The sequence below is a fragment of the Mustela nigripes genome, chromosome 4 (genome assembly GCF_022355385.1).
Source record: "Mustela nigripes isolate SB6536 chromosome 4, MUSNIG.SB6536, whole genome shotgun sequence".
NCBI classification, from domain to species: domain Eukaryota; kingdom Metazoa; phylum Chordata; class Mammalia; order Carnivora; family Mustelidae; genus Mustela; species Mustela nigripes.
The window spans coordinates 165,177,523-165,198,666 of NC_081560.1; the positions used below are offsets into that span (position 1 = coordinate 165,177,523).

Below are 21,144 nucleotides of genomic sequence, written 5' to 3' on the forward strand. Positions count from 1 at the left end.
TTTTAGAAGTGTGCATCAGTAGTGTATTCTCCTTTATTGTTTGTAAATAAGGCACCGAATACTAAGCTCTTGATCATTACAGCTTTAGTAAGTCTGAATCAAGTAGTGTGAGTCTTTAATATCCTTAATTTTAATATTGTTTTGGTTATCACAGATACATTTCTGTATAAATTTTAGAATCATTAGCAATTTCTTTTAAGAAGTCTGCAGGGTTTTGATTTGGATTTTAAATATATACTGGGACACATACACATACACACACTCTCTCTCTCTTTCTCTCTCTCTCATGTATTCATTTCAGTAGAATTAGCCTCTCAATAATATTGAATCTTCCAGTCTATAAACATAGTATATGTCTCCATTTAATTTTGTCTTTTTAAATTTTTCTAAGCAATATTTCTTGGTTTTCAGTATACATTTCTTACACAGATTTATTTCTATTTAATGTTTTTTAATGTTAGTATAAATTTTTTCATTTGGTTTTTTATTCTTGACCCTCTTTCCTGTCATTTGTGAATAAAGACAATTTTATTTCTTCCTTTGCAAGTTATTTGCCTTTTGTTTCCTTTTTTTTTGCTTATTTCAATGACAATGGCCTCTGATATAATTTTGAATAGATGTGATAAGGGAGCATCTTTGCCTTGTTCCCAGTCTCAGAGGGACTGTGTTTGGTCTTTTGTCACTAAGTATGATGTTAGTTGAAATTTTTTTAGATGTCCTTTATGGGATTAAGAAAGTTCCCTGTTATTTCTAGCTTGCTGAGATTTTGTTTTATTGTTATTGTCATTATGAGTGAGTGTTTAATTTTGTCAAATGCTTCCCTCCATACTTGCTCTGTTAATATGGATAATTACATTAATTGACTTTATTAAGAATTTTTGCGTCTGTATTCATGGGGTATATAGGTCTATAGTTTCCTTCCTTCCTTCCTTCCTCCCCCCCCCCCACTTCCTCCTTTCCCTCCTTCCATCTTCTCTCCCTCCTTTCCTTTTTTTCCCTCCCTTCCTCCCTTCCTCCTTCCCTTCCTTCCTTCCTTCAGGCTCCACACACAGCATGGAGCCCAGTGTGGAGTTTGAACTCACAACCCTGAGATCAAGACCTGACCTGAGATCAAGAGCTGGACACTTAACCAGCTGAGCACCCAGGCACCCCTGTAGTTTTCTTTCTAATGTCTTTGTCAGGTTTTGGTGTCAGGGTTATGCTGCCCTCATAAAATGAGATGAGAAGTTTTCCTCTCCTCCTCTATTTCCTAGAAGTGTTTGTGTATGGTCCTGGTGTTATTTCTTCACTGATATTTAATGGAATTCACCAGTGAAACCATCTGGGCCAGAAGTTTTCTTTTTGGAGAAGATTTTGTTTTTTAATTTATGTGGAATAATTTTCACTTACAATTTCAGTTTCTTTAATAGATACAGAGCTATTCAGGTTGTCTTTTTCTTATCATGTCAGTTTTGTAATTTGGGTCTTTCAAGAAATGTACCCTATTTTATTTTATTTTACTTAGTTAATTTTTGAGATTTTGTTTATTTATTTGACACAGGGAGAGAAACAGCAAGAGAGGGAACACAAGCAAGGGGAGTTGAAGAGGGAGAAGCAGGCTTCCTGCTGAACAGGGAGCCAGATGTAGGGCTCAATCCGGGGACCTTGGGATCATGACCTGAGCCAAAGGCAGCTGCTTAACAACTGAGCCAACCAGGTGTCCCAAAATGTATCCTCTTTTATCCAACAGATTATAAACTGTTCATATTTTTTATTTTAATATCCAGATTATTCTGTATTGGGCTAACAAAAGCCCCTTTGACATGTGCCCCTGTGACATACCTTTCATTCCCTGTGTATCTCCACGTTTATCTTGTATTTTCCCTGTGCAATCCTGGAATCTTTGTATCTCCAGAGAGTTATGGTTCCTTTCAGTGTAAAATGGTATTTAGAAGCCAAGTTTGAAGCGTTAACTTATATTTTACATCTATATTGATATATTTTGAAAACCATGAATTCTTTTTTGTATCTGCAGTTCTAATTCAGTACCACAGAGTTTATTCTAGATCTCTCCCTTTTCATATTTATGATTATTTGTTCTTATAGTAAGAAACCTGTGGGGTTTTTTTTCTTTCAGCACTTTAATCATGTTGTTTCTTGTCTTCTAGTCTTCATTGTTTATGGTGAAACTTTTTATGTCTTCCTTTATTTGTATTGTTGGCTCCCATGTATGGAGCATCCCTTTTTCTTAGGCTCTTTCAGGGTTTTGTCTTTGATACTGGTTATCAGCAGTTCTGACTGTTTGTTCCTAGTTCTTGTTATCTTTGTATTTAATCTCCCTAGAGTTTGCTGATCTCAGATCGGTAAGCCAATGGTTTTCACCAAATTTGAGAACTATTTGTTCATTATTCTTATAACTTTTCTTGTGCCCCATTCTCACTTTTCTTGTGGGTTTCCAGTTTACAACTATGTTAGATCATTAACACTTACCCACAGATAATTGAGCCTCTGTTCATTTTTGTTCTTTTATTCTATCCTTCTGATTAGATCATTTTAGTTGATCTCTCTTTAGTTCATTGACCTTTTTGTCTGCCCTCTCCAGTCTACTTTTAAGCCCATCTGGTAAATTTTTTAAATTTCAGATAGTATGGGAACGCCTGGGTAGCTCAGTTGGTTGGATGACTGCCTTCAGCTCAGATCATGATCTTGAAGTCCTGGCATCGAGTCCTGCATCGGGCTCCCAGCTCCATGGGGAGTCTCCTTCTCCCTCTGACCTTCTCCTTGCTCATGCTCTCTCACTGTCTCTCAAATAAATAAATAAAATCTTTTTTAAAAAATTTCAGATAGTATACTTTGTAGTTATAGAATTTTGGTTCATTTTGGGTTTTCATTTTTCTGGTGAAAATTTGTTTATCCATGTGATTGTATCTTTCATTTAAGATGTTGAATATTATAGCTTCTGTAAAGCTTTATAAGCTGGTTCCAATACTAGATCATCTTGGGACCATTTTCTACTGGTTCTTTTTTCTCTTGACTCTGGGTTCCATTTATCTGCTTCTTAGAGCTAGCAGTTTTTGATTATATAGTGGACATTATAAATTACTCATTGCAGAGACTGGATTCTTTTATCTTCTCCTGATTAACTTACTGACTGATCACTGTGACTTCACAGAGTGTTGGTTTACATTTGTTAGGGCAGGTATGTTTTGATTTTTCCCATGAAACTAAGGTAGAGGCTTTACTCCTAAGACCTGCTGTTCACTCTCAATGCAGGATAATCCCAAGTTTTCAGTGCAAGTTTGAGATGCCTATTAAGTTCTTGTAATTTAGTAGGAATCAGATTCTAAATTCTGTCTCCCCTCATGGGCACCAGCTTCAGTCTCTACCCCAGTCTTTCAGTTTTCTCTTACTTTCCATTGGAATCATTATAGTTTCCCATTCATGTATGTAGTTTGGGGATTAGCTGTGGATTGGAGGAGAATTGAGCCTCCCCTGTGGGTCTGTTCTCTGTGCTTTCTCAATCTTCAGCCACTGTGGCAGCTCTGAGCTCCATCCTTTGGCATATCAAGCCAATAAACGGGCTTTCTAACTGAATTTTAGTCACCCTGCATCAAGTAGATTGGTGAGTACCCTCAGGGAAAGAGCACATAAACATGGATGTTACCCTGTGTGTTGCTCCTCTTTGAAGGTCAGTCTATTCTTCCCCTCAGTTTCTTACTACTTTAGGTCATTCTCCAGTGCCTTTAAGTAGTTACTATTAAAATTTTTCCCTATGGTTTGTAATTGTTACCTTATGAGGATTAATCCCATGTAAGCATATCTGGCATTATTAGAACTTGAACTCTCTGGCTTACATTTTTTATGTTATTCAGTGTATACTAATCACTTCATAAATGTCTTTTAAAAACATAGGAAGTTTCATCTAAAAGCTTTTATGTTGTCTATACCTGAATAATGTTTGTGGTATTAGTAATTGCAAAAAAGTACTGAACCCTGAGCCCAGAAGATACGTGCACTAATAGCTGCTATACACAAAGGTCAGATGATCCAATTTATTCCTTTAAAATATGTTTTGGGGATGCCTGGGTGGCTCAGTCCGTTAAGCTTCTGCCTTTGGCTCAGGTCATGATCCCAGAGTCCTGGGATCAAGTCCTGCATCAGGCTCCCTGCTCAGTGGGGATTCTGCTGCTCCCTCTGCCTCCCTCTGCCTGCCACTCTCCCTGCTTGTGTGCTCACTCGCTCGCGCTCTCTGACAAATAAATAAATAAAATCTTTAAAATATGTTTTGAAATAATTTCAGCTTAAATTGTGTAAGAATAAAACAGTTAAGTGGTTATAAATTTCTTAATTTGAATGGAAAACCAATTTGATAATACTTTTTCTCCATTTTCTTAAATGTTTTTACCTACATCTTTCCAAAGAATGATAATTACCAAAATGAATAGCTCATCCATTACTGATATAATTAATAGGAGAAATCATAGCTTTTCCTCACAGCAAAATAATTCCATTTAATAAATGTGGAAGGAAAACAGGAAATCTAAAAATCACCATCAGAACACCACAGTGAAATTACCATAGGCAAGATCCACCAATGGATGCTAAAATTAGTAGGTAGAAGTTGAAGTAGAATCCAAGTATTTGCATCATCTCAGAATATTTCTCCCAATATATTTCGTAATTCCTAAAGGAAAAATAAAAAATTTACAGTGGAGAATCTTGGCAGACATGACCATAGGTATACGATAAAGTCTGACATCACTAGAAATACTTAACAACCTGAGTTAAAAAAGTGCCTCACCTTCCCAATAATGTATAACCTTCATCTGATCATGAGAGAACTTGGGACAAAGCCAGATTGAGAGACAATATATAGACTAATCAGTACTCTTCAGATGTATCATAGTCCTAAAAGACAGGACTGAGAAATTGTAATATATTAGAGGAAACTAAAGAGACATGATAACTAAATTCAGTGTGGCATCTTGGGTTAGATCCTGAATAGAAAAAGGGTCTTAGTGGGAATTGGTGAAATTCAGAAGAAATTCTTTATTTTGTACCAAGTTAATTGTTTAGTTTTGATAAGCATTCTGTGGTTATGTAAGTCATTAACACAAGGGAAAGCTGGGGGGAAGGGTATACAGAAACTCATTTTACAACTATTCTGTAATTCAGAATTTTAAAAAATGGATTTTTTCCTATTGTTGCTTATAAGAGCTTGCCTATGTCTTAAGATTTTTCTCTTTAATTCCAACACATACAGTTCTCCAACATTGTAGTTCTCAAAAAGTGTTCCTAAACCAAGAGCATTAACTTCAACTAGGGAATGGTTATAAAAGCATTCTCAGAATCCTGGGGTAGGACCTAACAATTTATGTACTGGGGGGTTTTTTCCTTTTTTTTTTTTCCCTTCAGATTTTATTTATTTATTTATTTACTTACTTACTTACTTTTAGAGAGAGTGAGCAAGTGGGGGGAGGAGCAGAGGGAGAGAGAATCCAAAGCAGACTTCATGCCAAGCACAGAGCCTGATGTGGGTCTCTATCCCATGACTCCAGCCGAAATCAAGAATCAGTTGCCCAGGGGTGCCTGGGTGGCTCAGTGGGTTAAAGCCTCTGCCTTTGGCTCAGGTCGTGATCCCCAGGATCCTGGGATCGAGCCCCGCATTGGGCTCTCTGCTCAGCAGGGAGCCTGCTTTCTCTTCTCTCTCTGCCTGCCTCTCTGCCTACTTGTGATCTCTGTCTTTTAAATAAAGAAATAAAATCTTTAAAAAATAAAAAACAAAAAGCCAGTTGCCCAACCTACTGAGCCACCCAGGCACTCCAACATTCTGTGTCTTAACAAGTCCTCCTAATGATTCTGATGCGTGCACATTGAGGATCATGATTTATACAAACATGAAGGAAACTTAAAAACATTGTTTTACTGTATTGGCCAATTAATAATGTTTGTTTACCATGAAGTGTAACCAGTTTTTTAAATTGTGATAAAATACATGTAACATAACATTTACCATCTTAACCATTTTTGAATATACAGTTCAGTGGATTAAGTACATTCACACTGTTGTATGACTGTCACAACCATCCATCCCCAAAGCTCTTCTCATTTTGTAAAACTGAAACCCTCTACCCATTAAACAGTAATATTCTATTTCTTCTCCTAGCTCTGGCAACCATCATTTCACTTTCTAGCTCTCTGATTTTGTCTCCTCTAAGTATTTCATATAAGTGGAATCTTATAGTATTTATCATTTTGTGACTGGCTTATTTCACCTAACATAATGTCCTGAAGGTTCATTCATATCATAGTATAAGCCAGAATTTCTTTCCTTTTTAAGGCTCAATACTATTCCATTTGATATATATGCCACATTTTTTGTGTCCCTTCATCTGTCCCTGGACACTTGGGTTGCTTCCATGTTTTGGCAGTTATGAGTAATGCTGCTAGGAACATGGATATACAAATAACCTTTTCAAGATTCTGCTTTCATTTCTTTTGGCTATATACCCAGAAGTGATATTGTTGGATCATACGGTAGTTCCAATTTTAATTTTTTGAGGAACCACCACCATGCTGTTTTCCACAGCAGTGTATGTATGCTTATACATTCCCACCTGTAGTGCACATTGGTTGCAGTTTCTCCACATCCTTGCCAACACTTGCTGTTTTCTGTTTTTTAATAGCAGCCATCTTGGGGGCACCTAGGTGGCTCAGTGGGTTTAAAGCCTCTGCCTTCGGCTCAGGTCATGATCTCAGGGTCCTGGGATCGAGCCCCACGTTGGGCTCTCTGCACAGTGGGGGCCCTGCTTCCCTTCTTCTCTCTCTGCCTGCCTTTCTGCCTACTTGTGATCTCTGTCAAATAAATAAATAAAAATCTTAAAAAAAAATAGTAGCCATCTTAGTGGGTATGAAGTGAAATCTCATTATGGAATTGATTTGCGTTTCTGAAATGGTTAGTGATGTTGAGCATCTTGTCATGTGCTTCTTGGCCATTTGTATATCTTCTATGGATAAATGTCTGTTCAAGTCCTTTGCACATTTTTGAATAGCGCCCCCACCTTCCATACGTACAGAGAGACCACTGCTACTTACATACTTGTTCATGAGCTCATCAGTGGCTCTTGTGGGCTCTCACTTTCTTTGCTTCTACCTGCCTGCCTTGTTTCCAGTACCCATAAATCTGGAATTTATACTTAAGTCTCTTCATGTGTTGATTTTGAGAATAGGACAGAACTTGAAAACTGTGTATGACCACATTTTAATATTTAAACCTGTTTCTAAAAAATTCTCTTTACAGACATATAACAGCTGTGCCAGGCTCTGCTTAAATCAAGAAACAGTATGTCTAGCAAGTACTGCTATGAAGACTGAAAATTGTGTGGCCAAAGTAAGTAATATTACCCATTAGTAGTATTATACTACATCATAACAATGCTTTATTTATAAGCATCTTCACTCAGTATTGTTGTTAAAGATTATCATAAGATTTTATATTTAAAAAGGAGTACAGCGGGTATCATTTCCAAAGCAGACAGCAAGTTGAGTCTCCCATCTCTTCAGCTGTAAAGGAATTTTTTGGTTATGCATTCTGGTCACACTTCTGTTACTCACATTTGTTACTTGACACTGGTTATGGATTATTACAAATAAGATTTGTGAAAGAAAATATACAGTTATTTTTACAAGGTTGTTGTTCATGGGTTCTAAATGTAATTAAGTATAGAATGACCATTGTAAGGATTGTGAAGTATGCTATAGAAAAATTCAATTATTATATCGCTATTACTATTTTTGGGTGGTCAATAATAGAAATACTGCTTTTGTTGATTTTGATCTGAGTGGACAGGTAATGTTTTATCATGCATATGAGCTACATTTTCTCATGTATAAAACGTGCATATATATAGATACAAAAGTAATCACATGTTAGAGACCTTATGGTCTAATAATTATATTAAGTATGGCTCTAATCTTCCAAGTATCTCTAATTTCATAGGAACTTTGACTTAAATTTAGGTAACAGCAATTTTGATTATTCCAGGAGTAAGTAAAATTCCAGTATGGGCTGTTTCTAGACTTTTACCTTGCATATATGCAAAATTACTTCCTTAATAACTTTTCAGGGTTTTGTCACTGTTAGAACATTCCCAACTTTAACGAGTTTAGTCTATTTTATCATACACTAAGGCTCTCAGTTACTTACTGTTATTATTAGAGTCAGAGCTGATAATCAGGTAGTCTCCATCCTTTGCTACAGAAATTGAAGGACACCTCCACATTTTTTATTATTTTTAGGTTATTTCTTAAGATATGCCATAGTCACTGGACCTACTTAACCAACTGAAAGTATATCATACAAACTATAATCGTTAGAAATGATCCATGTAAGAAATGTCAGTTTATTTAAAATTATAATTTAAAAAGATAGAGTCAGTTAAGTGTCTCTTAGAGTTTCTTAGTAATTTGCTATAAAATGTGAAAACAGTAAATTACATATATTTATGTTTTTCAGTCATGTAGTCACAACCAGCAAGTGCTAATTGGCCCTGTTTTGTATCCAGCATTTGTACATTAAAATGGGGTATCAATTATTTGGGCCTTTAAAAATAATTCTCCTTTTTGGCCACGTTGCTCAGTTTCATCACAAGTGGGTGACTTCTGGCTAAACAAGGTAAAATCTGAGCATGAGCACCGATCCAAGGACAGGGTGACAATTTTAATGAGTTTCATTGAGAGCTAGCCAAGTGAGCATCTGTTCCTTTTGTTTTCTCCATACTTTGTAAGCCAGGATCTCTAAGCTATAGAGTCATGTTGGTGTGTGTGTACGATGTGTTTTGTTTTGTTTTTTTCCCACCCTCTACTTCAGTGGTGCATGGTTAGAAATCTTCTGGCATCTGGCACAATGGCATAATTTCTTCTATGCTCTTGGGTGAGGAAATAAGTTTGCTCATTGCTGCTCATCTGTCTGTTTCTTTTGCTCCCAGATGGTGACCTTCTCATCCCATTCTTGCTTATTGTAACATTATTCTGACACCACATCCTTTCATCATTTCATTCAATACCCTAATTTAATAATGATTTCTTTCATTTCCTATTGGAACCCACCTAACTTTCTGATTCCTTTTATTGGCCCACATCCTGGCTTCTGGTTCATTGCCTCTGATTTGAGCCATATGACCAGTTGTTCAATGGCAAATAAAAGCATGTAGCTAAAAAAATTTTCTTTTAACAGCCTCCAGTGAGGTATCAATAACATGAGAATAGAGAACACATTTTCCCTTTACTATTTACATGTGTTATATGTATCTCATGATTCTGTGCTGTTTCTACTGGCCTCATGTATTGCTTGACCTTTGAAAGGTAGTGACTTGTCATTATTTTTGTAGGTCTGCAAGCTTGTCCCTGTTTCCTGCTCTTCACCTTTAGCCCTTTACTGAAGTGTTTCATCTGCTACACTTGATGTGGCTGCAGTAGCTTTTCGTTTGGTACAAGTGTCTATTGTTGATTCAGATTGTACTCCAAAGTGGCCTTGAATGTCTGACCATCTCCATGTGAGAGCAACTATAATATAGTGATAATCAAATTTTTGTCCTCTAGTTCAAAGGAGCTAATTCAGAGTAACTTTGGTTTGGTGGAGATAGTCATTATTATTATTGAATATTGTTTATTATGAGTTTTAGAGAAGACATTATACCAGTCATTACCTGAAAAACAGCAAAGTTGTTTTGTTCAGACCTTATAGTATGTAGTATATGTCTCTTCTTGGCCAGAAATACCTTACCATGAATGTTTTATAATTGGTCTATGAAGAGGGACCCTTCTGTACTATTTAGACGATAACAATACAAAGTGGTAAGACAATCACTCTAGGTTAATGATAATCTTCTGAATCTCTAACTTGAAGAATAAGACCTAAGAAAAGATTTAAAACTAAAAATGAAGGTTGGGTCATTTTATCAGTGTTTACTTAGTCTAAGTAATATTTGGAGGTTAATGATAATCTTCTGAATCTCTAACTTGAAGAATAAGACCTAAGAAAAGATTTAAAACTAAAAATGAAGGTTGGGTCATTTTATCAGTGTTTACTTAGTCTAAGTAATATTTGGAGGCATTGAAACATCTTTTCTTTGGGCGCCTGGGTGGCTCAGTGGGCTGAGCCGCTGCCTTCGGCTCAGGTCATGGTCTCAGGGTCCTGGGATCGAGTCCCGTGTCGGGCTCTCTGCTCGGCAGGGGGCCTGCTTCCCTTCCTCTCTGCCTGCCTGCCTCTCTGCCTACTTGTGATTTCTCTCTGTCAAATAAATAAATAAAAATCTTTAAAAAAAAAAAAAAAAAGAAAGAAACATCTTTTCTTTTCATCCAAAGCCTTCCTTCTTACTAATTATAGCCCTGTAGTTCATGAGACTTGTTTGGAGCATGATGAGCTCTGTATTTATTGTAGCTTTAAATGGATAGTCATTATTGACTACCAACTTAGTCTTTAAAATCAATAATCACATTGTACCTAATTGTCAACCTTGATGATGTTTTTTAATTGGTAAAGAAAACCAATTTATATTTTCTTTTTTGCTTACTTTATTTAAATACTACCAAAAATTTTGGTTTCGGGTTTTTCCTAATTTAGTTTTTACACATGCATGCGCAGAATTAAAATTAAGTTGTTTAAACGCATCTACCTAGATTCCTGGCCAGGTAGGAGAAGTTCTGCCTCTTTATGTTGGGAAAATAAACCTCTTCAGTAGTCCTTTGTAGATGTTCTGTATTGTGGTTGTTTGTTGTTACTGTTTTTTACTTGAGACTAATAATCTGTTTGCAACTGACTGAGACAGAAAAATGTGATGTTCCTTTCCACTCACTCCAGATTTTGATAGAAGATTTGTTTTATTTATTTCCAAAATTATATCCGCAGGAAACAAGCTGTTTAAATTCAGATTATGCTGAAGCAAAATGGTCCTGGTATGAGAAGCAACGTGCTGTTTTACGAGCACAGAGTCCCTTTTCTCATAACTGATTGATAGTAAATATTTTCCTGAAGAATTATTGCCAACCATGAACAGTGCAACTGTTTCACTTTTTTTCCGTGCTACTTGCTGTATCAGCCATTGTCGGTAATTAAGATCTACAATTCACAATGCAGACGTTTGCACTTCCTCTGGGTCTGTGCTATTTATAAGGCATTTCAGCTGTTCAGAGTTTCTTTTGAGTTTTAAACTACATGTTAACAGGCTTCTTTAATATACTGTTCCACAAGTAGCATGTCAGATGGGCCATTTTTTGCACAGGCCTCTCTTTCAGGTCTAAACATTAGCTTTGTGGAGAATATGTTAAGATTTAACCATGTCATCAAGGCCAATGAGGTTAGAAAAACTCTGGAATGTAACATGTTACATATTAGCATATTGCTATTTCCAAAAGGCAGGAATAAGGTTCAGAAGTACTATTTTTTTTCTTTCATTTTCAAATGTTCATATGATTTTAATGAGTGTTAATGGGAATTATGGAGAGGGTCTGAGAAACACTAGTCAAGTGACTTTTCCCAGCTCACTTTGAGGTAATAATCAAGGACCATTGTTATAAAGAAGCGTTTGTGTGTTTGTCAGGTTAAGGATTCAGGAACACATAACCTCCTGGATGTGAATTATATTTAGGAATACAGATGTGGGATACCAAAATGGATCAGCAGATTGACTGCACATTTGTTGTATTGATCATCTTCAGGAACCCTAAGTAGCATACACCACTGGAGAGGAAAGTGTGAATGGGAATCCTGGTCTGTATTAATTTGGTAAAATTGAAAATCATTTTCAGCCATTTCAAGAGAGTTAATTTCAAAAGAAAAAAAGTGAGAATCTTCATGAATTATGTCCTTCAGTGAGAGAAATGCTTGCACAGTCTCCTTACTTCCTGCACTCTTTGCTAAACATGTAGGAGAAAGAAACAAGAAGCAGAAAGCTGTCAACAAAATATGGGTAAAACTTTGCCATGAGCGAGGATCAGACTGGCTGTGTTAAGCCTGAAGTCAGCTGTGTTGATGCTGCATGTCGGCTGCCAGTGTCTTCCAGCAGAGCAGATCTGCAGAGAAAGGTGGACACGGGTTTCCGTGCTGATTCTTGATGGGCCCTTGGAATATAGACAGAGCTTCAAACAAAGCCTTTCCAAGGCAGTTTTATTTGCCAGAACCTGGAGATCTCTGTAGTTCTTTTGAACTACAATGTTTTTATAAACTTTTTTCCCTCAGTGAACTCTTTACGAACCTTTTTTAAAGATAGCAGCAGTGGTTCAACTGTTGGGAACCACTGATCTTACTGAGGCACTTCAAGATGCTAGAACCTGTTCCCATTTCTATCTAGCCAGGGAGCTAATAAGATTAAGTTTGTCTTTGTGGATTGGTCCAGATTAGCAGGAGTTGAGCCCAGTCAGTGTTTTCCTCAGTTGAAAAACGAAGGATTGGGAGAGAGAGGGATGAAGGAAGAAAGTTCTTCATCAAGAATTGACTGCAGTATTGCCTGCTGATGCATGTCGGATCGCCCGCATCGAGAGATCACATGGCTTCTCCAAAAGTCAAACGATCAATTCGCCTCGTTTTGGCTCTGTACTTAATGCACAAACAGTGCGATCTGCGGGGCTGTAATTGCATTGTTAGGGCCAAGGAACAAGCCTGTGCCTTTTCAGCAGACAGCTGGCAGGGAGAGAGGCATGTTGTTAGGAAAGAGAGAGGCAAGGCAAATAAAATTACTGCTAACGCTCAGAGATCGGCAGGAGTCCTACTTGCCTAATCTTACCGGTGGGAGCAAGCGGCTGTTGTAATCCAATTATAGCAGCATAAGCAATTTGTTAGACACTCCGCATAATGTAACAATTTCCCAATAAACTCTGACTTGTAATAACGTCGGCAAGAGTCCGCATAAATCTGCCCGAATGGTGGGGGCTGGAGCGTTCGGCTGGGGGCTTGTAATTGGCGCCATCAGCACGTTTTGCGGAGTGCAGTATGGTGCAGTCTTTTAGTGCAGGAATTTTAAGGAGAAAAGCATGGCACACGTTTCTTAGAAAACGAAAAGTGGCCATTAAAGGGGGAGCAGCAAGAAGGGCATACTCTTGCCTTCACATTACCTAGGAATCTTAGCGTAGAAAGAAAACAGGAGGAAGCCATGTTTCCTTCAATACTAAAGGGGGGGAAGTGGGGGAAGAGTATGTGGACTAAATTTCTTTATTTAAAAAGCATCAGTTTCTATTTATACGCCCCTTTTCCAGCTCCCCAAAACGCTGTTCAGGCAGCATTTAGCTAACATTTTTACAAAATGCTTATAGCCAGACAAGACTAGAAATGCCAAGTTTAAATTTGTTTTCTTCTAGAGTTTAGCATTTTCTTTACAACAGGAAAATACATTTTCTTTGTGCTCAGAATAAATCTTTTAAAGATAACATCTCACTGAATAGCAAACCTTTCTGTAGAGTTCTGCCTTCCACTTTAAGAAACGTCTCTTACCGAAGGGTTTAAAACCTAGCTTATTTCCTTAGCTGGTTTCACTACCATTGCTTATTTTCTATTCCACAATACATTGTGAATGTCTATGATACAAGGATTAGTACTCTTGTTGAATGTTAATATTGTATAAGAATACAGTTTTTCTTATTTAAAACTGTACCTATATGACCATTATAAAAACAATTTTGATTCTTATGCCATAAAATTTGTTTTGGAAAAATGTTGTTGTGTGGAGCAAAATAGAAGAATCTCCATTATTTATTGATTGATTAGCATTTGTAGTCACAGAATAGAGTTTATTTATACAAGGTAGAGAAGGTGAGGAGTACTCAGAAATTTGTGTTAATGGACAGATTTTCATGCTACTGAGTGTGTATTAAACATTTTCTACTTTCTTATGCCAATTCAACTCTTCATTGTTGTTAATTTGTGTCAAAACAAAGCTTCTGAAATAAGAACAGGATTATTCAAACCATCATGTTGCTGTGGGTATTATCACAACAAATATTTACTTTGAGTATAAACATTTCCTTCTACTGAAGCAATGCTGCCTTGTTTGACTGGAGCTACATCAATAAACTGCAGTGCCTCTAATAAAGCCACTCAGTGTCTGGGTTTAACTAATGGCTGATTTTCATGGCTTTGACAGTGAGCTGTGTGCGTTATTTTCTCCTGATATTGTAAAAATAATGAGAGCAAATTAGAACAATCAGTTTACACAGATAGCTCCTGATTGGAGGCGATGGGCAATATGGCAGCAGGTAATCCATCTTCGGGCTCCTGTCACATTAACTTCAGCAGTGTGAAAAGATCAGGTGGGGTAAACGGGGATCCTGCCCAATCGGAACACTGAAATTAATGAGAAGAGCATTGTTCTGTGATCAACCTTTTAATTAGCAAGATTGGAAATGCAGAGAATGATGAAGGCAGCACCACAGCTGCACAATGCCAGGCACAATTCCTGAAAGGGGAAAGAAAGGAAAAAATCTGTGGGTTTTACATCATACTTTTCTTGCTGCATACAGGCATTATTCCATTCTAGAGCTGGTTTACAGACCACTGCCTACTTTCCAAAGTAATGTCACAAATATTGTTGATGTATTAGTGATCTATAGGCTATAATTCTGTCAGGGGTCATTTAGGATTTTGATTACCAGTATACTTCTTTGGCATTGCACATAGGGTTTTATTTTTTTATTATTTTTTAATCAAGTAAGCAAAGAAATTAATTTTTTTTTTGTTTAGATTTTATTTATTTGACAGAGATCACAAGTAGGCAGATAGGCAGGCAGAGGGAAGGGGGAAGCAGGAACCCTGCTGAGCAGAGAGCCTGATGCGGGGCTCGATCCCAGGACCCTGAGACCATGACCTGAGCTGAAGGCAGAGACTTAAGCCACTGAGCCACCCAGGCACCCCAAGAAATTAAATTTTAAGAGGTTCTGTCTTACTGACCTTCTGCCACCCAACCCGTCCAGTTTTTAGAGTTTTTCTTGCAAGTAGCATGAAAGTTTTCTGACTTGGAGTACTTTTGTCACTTTGAGTTATTTAAAAGAGGAGCAAAGTCTAGGCAGTAAGCTAAGGCATATTTAGATTGTGTTCCTTCCCTGATTCCGTTTATTAGGAAAATCACTGTTTTTCCCCCCTGCCATTGACTTCTCAGTGTTGAGGGCTGTGTTATTTCAATTTATATAATTGAGAATTGAATATCAATGAAGTATGGTGTTTATAGAAGGAAGGGGGAGGAAAATCTATGCAGTGACTGAGACTAAAGGCTGATTCATCCATTTAAAGCTCAGTTATACTAAAATTGAAACCTTGTTAATTATCCCTGTAATATTGGAAAATGTGGTATAAAGCTATGGAAGATATTAATGAACCAGATTTTCTCTGCCAAATCAGTGCCTGTTTTCTATGCCTACTTTGACAGGCTTTAGCTTTGGGAAGAGTATGAGATTTTCAGTATTCTAATCTTTGTACCTTCAGCTTAGTTGCTTACTAAAAAAGCAAGAATATAATGTATGCTATGTAAATGAATCCATTTATCCTCCAAAGACATGTAAAATAAATTTGTGGTTTTTTATATTAACAATTAATTGACTTATGCATTTATTTAAGGTACTAATACATAGGGCCACCTGGGCGGCTCAGTCTATTAAGTGTCTGCCTTCAGCTCAGGTCATGATCCCAGGGTGCTGGTGTTGAGCCCCAGGTCAGGCTTCCTGCTCACCAGGGGAGTCTACTTCGCCCTCTCCCTGTGCTTGTGCTCTCCTGCGCGCTCACTCTCTCACATAAATAAATATAATATTTTTTTAAAAATTAAAAAACAAATACTGACACATAAAAGTGAGTTACCAGATACCCATCTGAGTAGAGAATTAACAGTAAAGAGCCTAAAGTATAGTATGAAATATTGAGGTTAGATGTAAGGTGATCTTTTCTCATCATAGTTAATAGAACCTTTTTCATATTTTTTCATTATATATATAACTAATGGAGGTTCTAGCCTTGTAGCCCTAAGATGCTATATTTATAGAAAGTAAGTCCCTGATATTATACCCCTATGCAAAACCTATAGAATAAAGGCACTTCACTTCCCTGTTGTACCTATCTTTCACCCTCCTTCCCCCCAAAATCTTTAGTATACATTTGAAATTCTGTCAGAAATCTGATTTTTGTTTTTGTTTTGTTTTTTGATTGACAGTGAGCTTTTCCTGAAAATACTCATATTCAGCATTTTAGGATCAGTGGCTTAATACTAAAGAGTCTCTAGCACTCACCCCCCACCCCACCCTACACACACACTCTAAGAGAATGGTGCTACTGTGCATATTAATATTTTAAAGCCCACTTGTAGAATTTTGCATGATACTTTTCTACATTCCTTAATCTGGAAGAGAGATTTTTATACTTAGAGCTTTTATGGATTTTTGTGGCTGTTCATTTTCCTCTCTCCTAGTTTGATAGTTTCAGAAGCCTGGGCTCATAAGCTCTCCATGGATATGTTCTTAGTCATATGGTGTAAATAGGTCACTTACAAAGCTTGTGTAACTTGAGCTCTCCTTTTGAACCTTTCAGTTCCCATGAGCTCAGGGATCAGTACATATAAAATCTTATTCTTGTGTCATGACTCCAGCTTGTAAGGCAATGAGCTATGAATTTAAATGACTCATCATATGAGTCATTATAAATAATAAGTAATTATTAAATATTATATATAATATATATTATATTATAAAAATATAATATATAATATATTATTAAATATAAGTAAAATAATAAATAAGTCATCAAATGACTTATTCTATCTATACCAACTAATTATAAAATAAAATTGGTGGTTTTTCCTTTTCTTCCTATGATTCAGGATTTCCATCTGACCTAGTGATCTTGCCAATATTTGTTCTTGTTGTTAGAGTTCTTTTCCACGAAGATTTGCTCTTTAAGATCCGTGTTACATAAACATCTCCTTTTTGAGGGCATCTTTTTGTTTATATTCGTAATTACAGAATGTCTTAACTGGCTGAATGACCAAGAAACTCCTTTTTTTTTTTTCCTAACAGACCTAGAATTACCAAGTCACCTTAAATTCTACTAATCCCAAATCCCATGAATAGGGTTCACTTTAGAGAAATTTTCATAGTCTAGTCCTTTGGAGCTCACCTAATACATCTTTATTTAAAGTTCTTACATATGGAACCAGTTGTATCTCTGATGATATTATAATCCTTTCTAGTTCCCCATTGCCCTGATTTTTAGTTTAGGGGTATGTTCCTATATAAAGAATTGGAAGGGACTCCTGGGTGGCTCAGTAGGTTAAGTGTCTTCTTTAGGCTCAGGTCATGATCCCAGGATCCTGGGATTGGGTCCTACCTTGGGCTCCCTGCTCAGCTGGGAGTCTGCTTTTCTCTCTACCTGCCATTCACCCTGCTTTGTGCTCTCTCTGCCTGGTAATTAATTAATTCTTTTAAAAATGTTTTATTTATTTATTTGACAGAGAGACCACAAGTAGGCAGAGAGGCAGGCAGAGGGATTGGGGGAAGCAGGCTCCCTGCTCAGCAGAGAGCCCAATGCAGGGCTGGATCCTAGGACCCTGAGACCATGATCTGAACTGAAGGCAGAGGCTTAACCCACTGAGCCACCCAGACACTCCATAAATAAAATCTTTAAAAACCCAAAATACTTATTAAAAAATAGGAGATAGAGGGACTCCTGGGTTGCTCAGTCAGTTAAGCGGCTGCCTTCAGCTCAGGTCATGATCCTAGGGTCCTGGTATCCTCGGGTCCTTGCTCGGCCAGGAGCCTGCTTCTCCCTCAGCCTGCTCTGCCTGCCGTTCCCTCTACTTGTGCTGTCTTTCTCTCTCCCTGATAAATAAATAAAAATCTTTTTTTAAAAAATATGAGATGTAGAAAAGACAGTTAAAACAGAGTGATGTGAAAAAAAAGAAGAGTGATGTGATAGAGACTGCATAGCTACTTTGTATTGAAAATCTAAGAAAGTCCTCTTTTAGGAGGCAACATTTAAACTGAGATCGGGGGTGCCTAGGTGGCTCAGTTGGTTAAGTGTCAGCTTCAGGCCCAGGTCAAGATCCTGCTGGGGTCTCTGCCCAGCAAGTAGTCGGGTTCTCCCTCACTTCTCTCTCCACTCCTGCTCTCTCGCTTTCTCTCTCTCAAATAAATAAAATCTTAAAAAAAAAAAAATTGGAAATGGCCATTTTTTACTCACATATCTTCAGAGGGGAAGATCTTTTTTTTTTTCTTCTACTTTGTACTCCTCAAGACTTTGAGGAAGAAAGAGAATATGTTATGTTAATGTTTATTAAGCCTTATGTTTAGGCACTGTAGTGCTAGCTCTGTTATCTCTTTCTCTTTCTTTTTTTTTAAGATTTTCTTTATCTGTTTGACAGAGAGCACAAGCAGAGGGAGAGGGGGAAGCATGCTTCCTCTCAGCAGGGAGCCTGACACAGGGCTCCATCCCAGGACCCTGAGGTCATGACCTGAGCTGAAGGCTGATGCTTAACCAACCAAGCCATCCAGGTGCCCCAAGAATATGTTAGTATTTATTAAGCCTGATGTTGAGGCACTATAGTGCTAACTGTGTTGTCTGTTTCAAACCTTATGTGAACCTGATAAGATGGATGCATATCCCCTATTTTATAGATAAGGAATCTGCAACGTAAAGAAGTTAAGCCTTTTCCAAGTTTTCACATCTCTAAGTTGCAATGTCAAGTCTTGAACTCCAGTCTCTCTGACTTCAGAGTCCTTCTTTACTATACCAGGTTGCCTTTCAAATAGTATTTGGGGGCCCTATATTTCTCCTGCCATTATACTTGGCTTCATACTACAAAGCACCTCTAGCTTTTCTCCATTTGATTTCTGTAACACTTTTCACATCTGGAAAATGTTATTTCTTCATCTCCCCTGTCTCCCTTATTGCTTGTAAGATAATGTTGTTCCGACTAAACTGAGCCAAATACTGTACTCAGAAAACGGTCTCTATTCTAGGCTACCTAGTCAGTAATTCTACTGTGTAACTTTAAATGCTTACTCAGTGATAATCACCTACCTTGCAAACACAGGTCTTTAAAGTGTCTAAGATGACCTCATGGCTCTGTGCTCCATTGTTCTACATATAAAATGAGTGGGACAGTATGAGTCCAATACAGCCATCTCAAGGTGGTGACTCACACCTTCCTAATTGTTTTAGAATACAGATCTCATCCTACTATGTCAGGATTTACATTTTAAGTATATATTGGCAATTCTTTTATATCAAAAATTTATTTTTCCTGATTAAGCTTGGTTATTAATTTTGTCAATTTAAAAAAAAAAAATGTCCCTTAAGGCTTCCAGGTTGAGGCTGTGATTACACTCCAGTAAACATTTTTATATTTGTTTACATGCTTCTAGATAGATCAGTGATTGCAAAGACTTGGTAAGGATATCAGAATTAATAGCTGGACCTTACTGTTTCAGAAAGGAGAGAAAAAGCTTGAGAGAGGAGTGAGTCATTATAAAGAAACAGGTTCATTGAAAGCAAATGAAAACAAAAAGCGAACAAACATGACTATTAGCATATACGCACACATAGAATCTCCATGCATATTCTCTAATAGAAAGAAGAGAAGTTTTTGATAGTTATGGTTGACATATATTTCATGCTCAGACTTGTAAAAATATGTAAGGAGTACTTGCTCACATGGAGTACTAAGACCATGACAAACAGGAATGTTGAGTGAAATATTTCTAGAAGAGTAAACTAAATGTAATTATGTTTTACATGTCAGACATCATTTCTTTAACTTTATATACCTTTTCTTGGAATATCTAATAGCATAAGGAATTTAATTGTAAAGTGGTTTTGTTTTGTTTTTTTCAAACCTGAGAGCAGGCCAAAAGGGGAATACACAGAGAAAACCGTGTTTAAAAAGAGATGGTTCCTACAGTGTTAACTATGGAGTGTGTAGCGTGACTCTGTAATGGAATATCATGGCAGGGGGTATAATACTGTAAATAAGATGAATATGCCACTTGTGGATTAATGGGCAACCTAAAGGGTGGCTTTATTTACATCTATGTGTGAGGTTCTTTTTCATATTGTGTATTTTCTGTTACTCCTGTGATTGGAGTGCTTAGAACCTGACAGTTTTATTAGGGAACTTAAAAAAAAAAAGGTGTTTCCTTTATCTTCCTTTATGTGATTTTTGTAGGATTAGTATAATGTCATTTTAGACTTTAAAATGATAGGTTGGGGGCGCCTGAGTGGCTCAGTGGTTTAAGGCCTCTGCCTTCGGCTCAGGTCATGATCCCAGGGTCCTGGGATCGAGCCCCGCATCGGGCTCTCTGCTCAGCGGGGAACCTGCTTCCTCCTCTCTCTCTCTGCCTGCCTCTCTGTCTACTTGTGATCTTTGTCTGTCAAATAAATAAATAAAATCTTAAAAAAAAAAATCTTTAAAATGATAGGTTGGAGGAGTTTTTATTAACTTTTTCTCTGGGTGATATTTAAGGAAGAGGAGGTGGGTTCTGAAATTAAGTCCAAGAAATATAGCTACTGTTTATATTTCATTCTGAACACTTAAGGAGCAGGTTCAGGCACCACATGCATCCACATTCCAGTAGATCCATTTGCAGTGATAACAGTTTTGTGAATATTGGATGTTTTTGAAAGATTTGGGTACTGAGTAATGTAAATGATTACATCTAGACTGGGATACTTAGAGGAGCCATTATCTCCACATTATAACATGAGAATATGCAGTAAAGGGTAAATCCTAAGTGAGAGCTTTTTATAGCTAATTTTTTTGGTATACTCTTTAGGTTGCTGTGGGTTGCCAATTAATACTGCTATCTAGTGCTCTTGACACTTCAGAAGTTTGAGACTTACATTGTTACTTACTCCCTGTTTCCCCTCAGTTGAAAATGTAAAAAACAGGTTCTTCATAAAAGGCAAATAAATGGTACCCAAAAGTAAATTGCCTTCATCGTAGAGTTTGAATGGAACTGATGTGCACTCGCAGGTCAGTTCTCAAATTGTTTGTTGAGTCTAATTGACTTCTAAACAAACAAAAAAATTTAAAAACACTTTTCTTAAGTATTAAGATTGTGTTACCGAATTTGATAGCCTTTGTACCATTACTTATTGAAAGTTTACAGTGTGTCAGACACCTGGTTAAGGGAATTATA

At 37.1% G+C, this 21,144-nt stretch overlaps 1 protein-coding gene across 6 annotated transcripts in view; it reads left to right on the plus strand.

The window, feature by feature from the left end:
* Nucleotides 1–21,144, plus strand: part of BTRC (beta-transducin repeat containing E3 ubiquitin protein ligase) — a 185,753-nt gene that overhangs the window by 112,278 nt on the left and 52,331 nt on the right. For all 6 annotated transcript variants that reach the window (XM_059398384.1, XM_059398388.1, XM_059398386.1 and 3 more), the window contains one exon: nt 7,280–7,369. In XM_059398384.1, the coding sequence (XP_059254367.1) occupies nt 7,280–7,369 (90 nt within the window). The remainder of the gene's footprint in view (nt 1–7,279; nt 7,370–21,144) is intronic.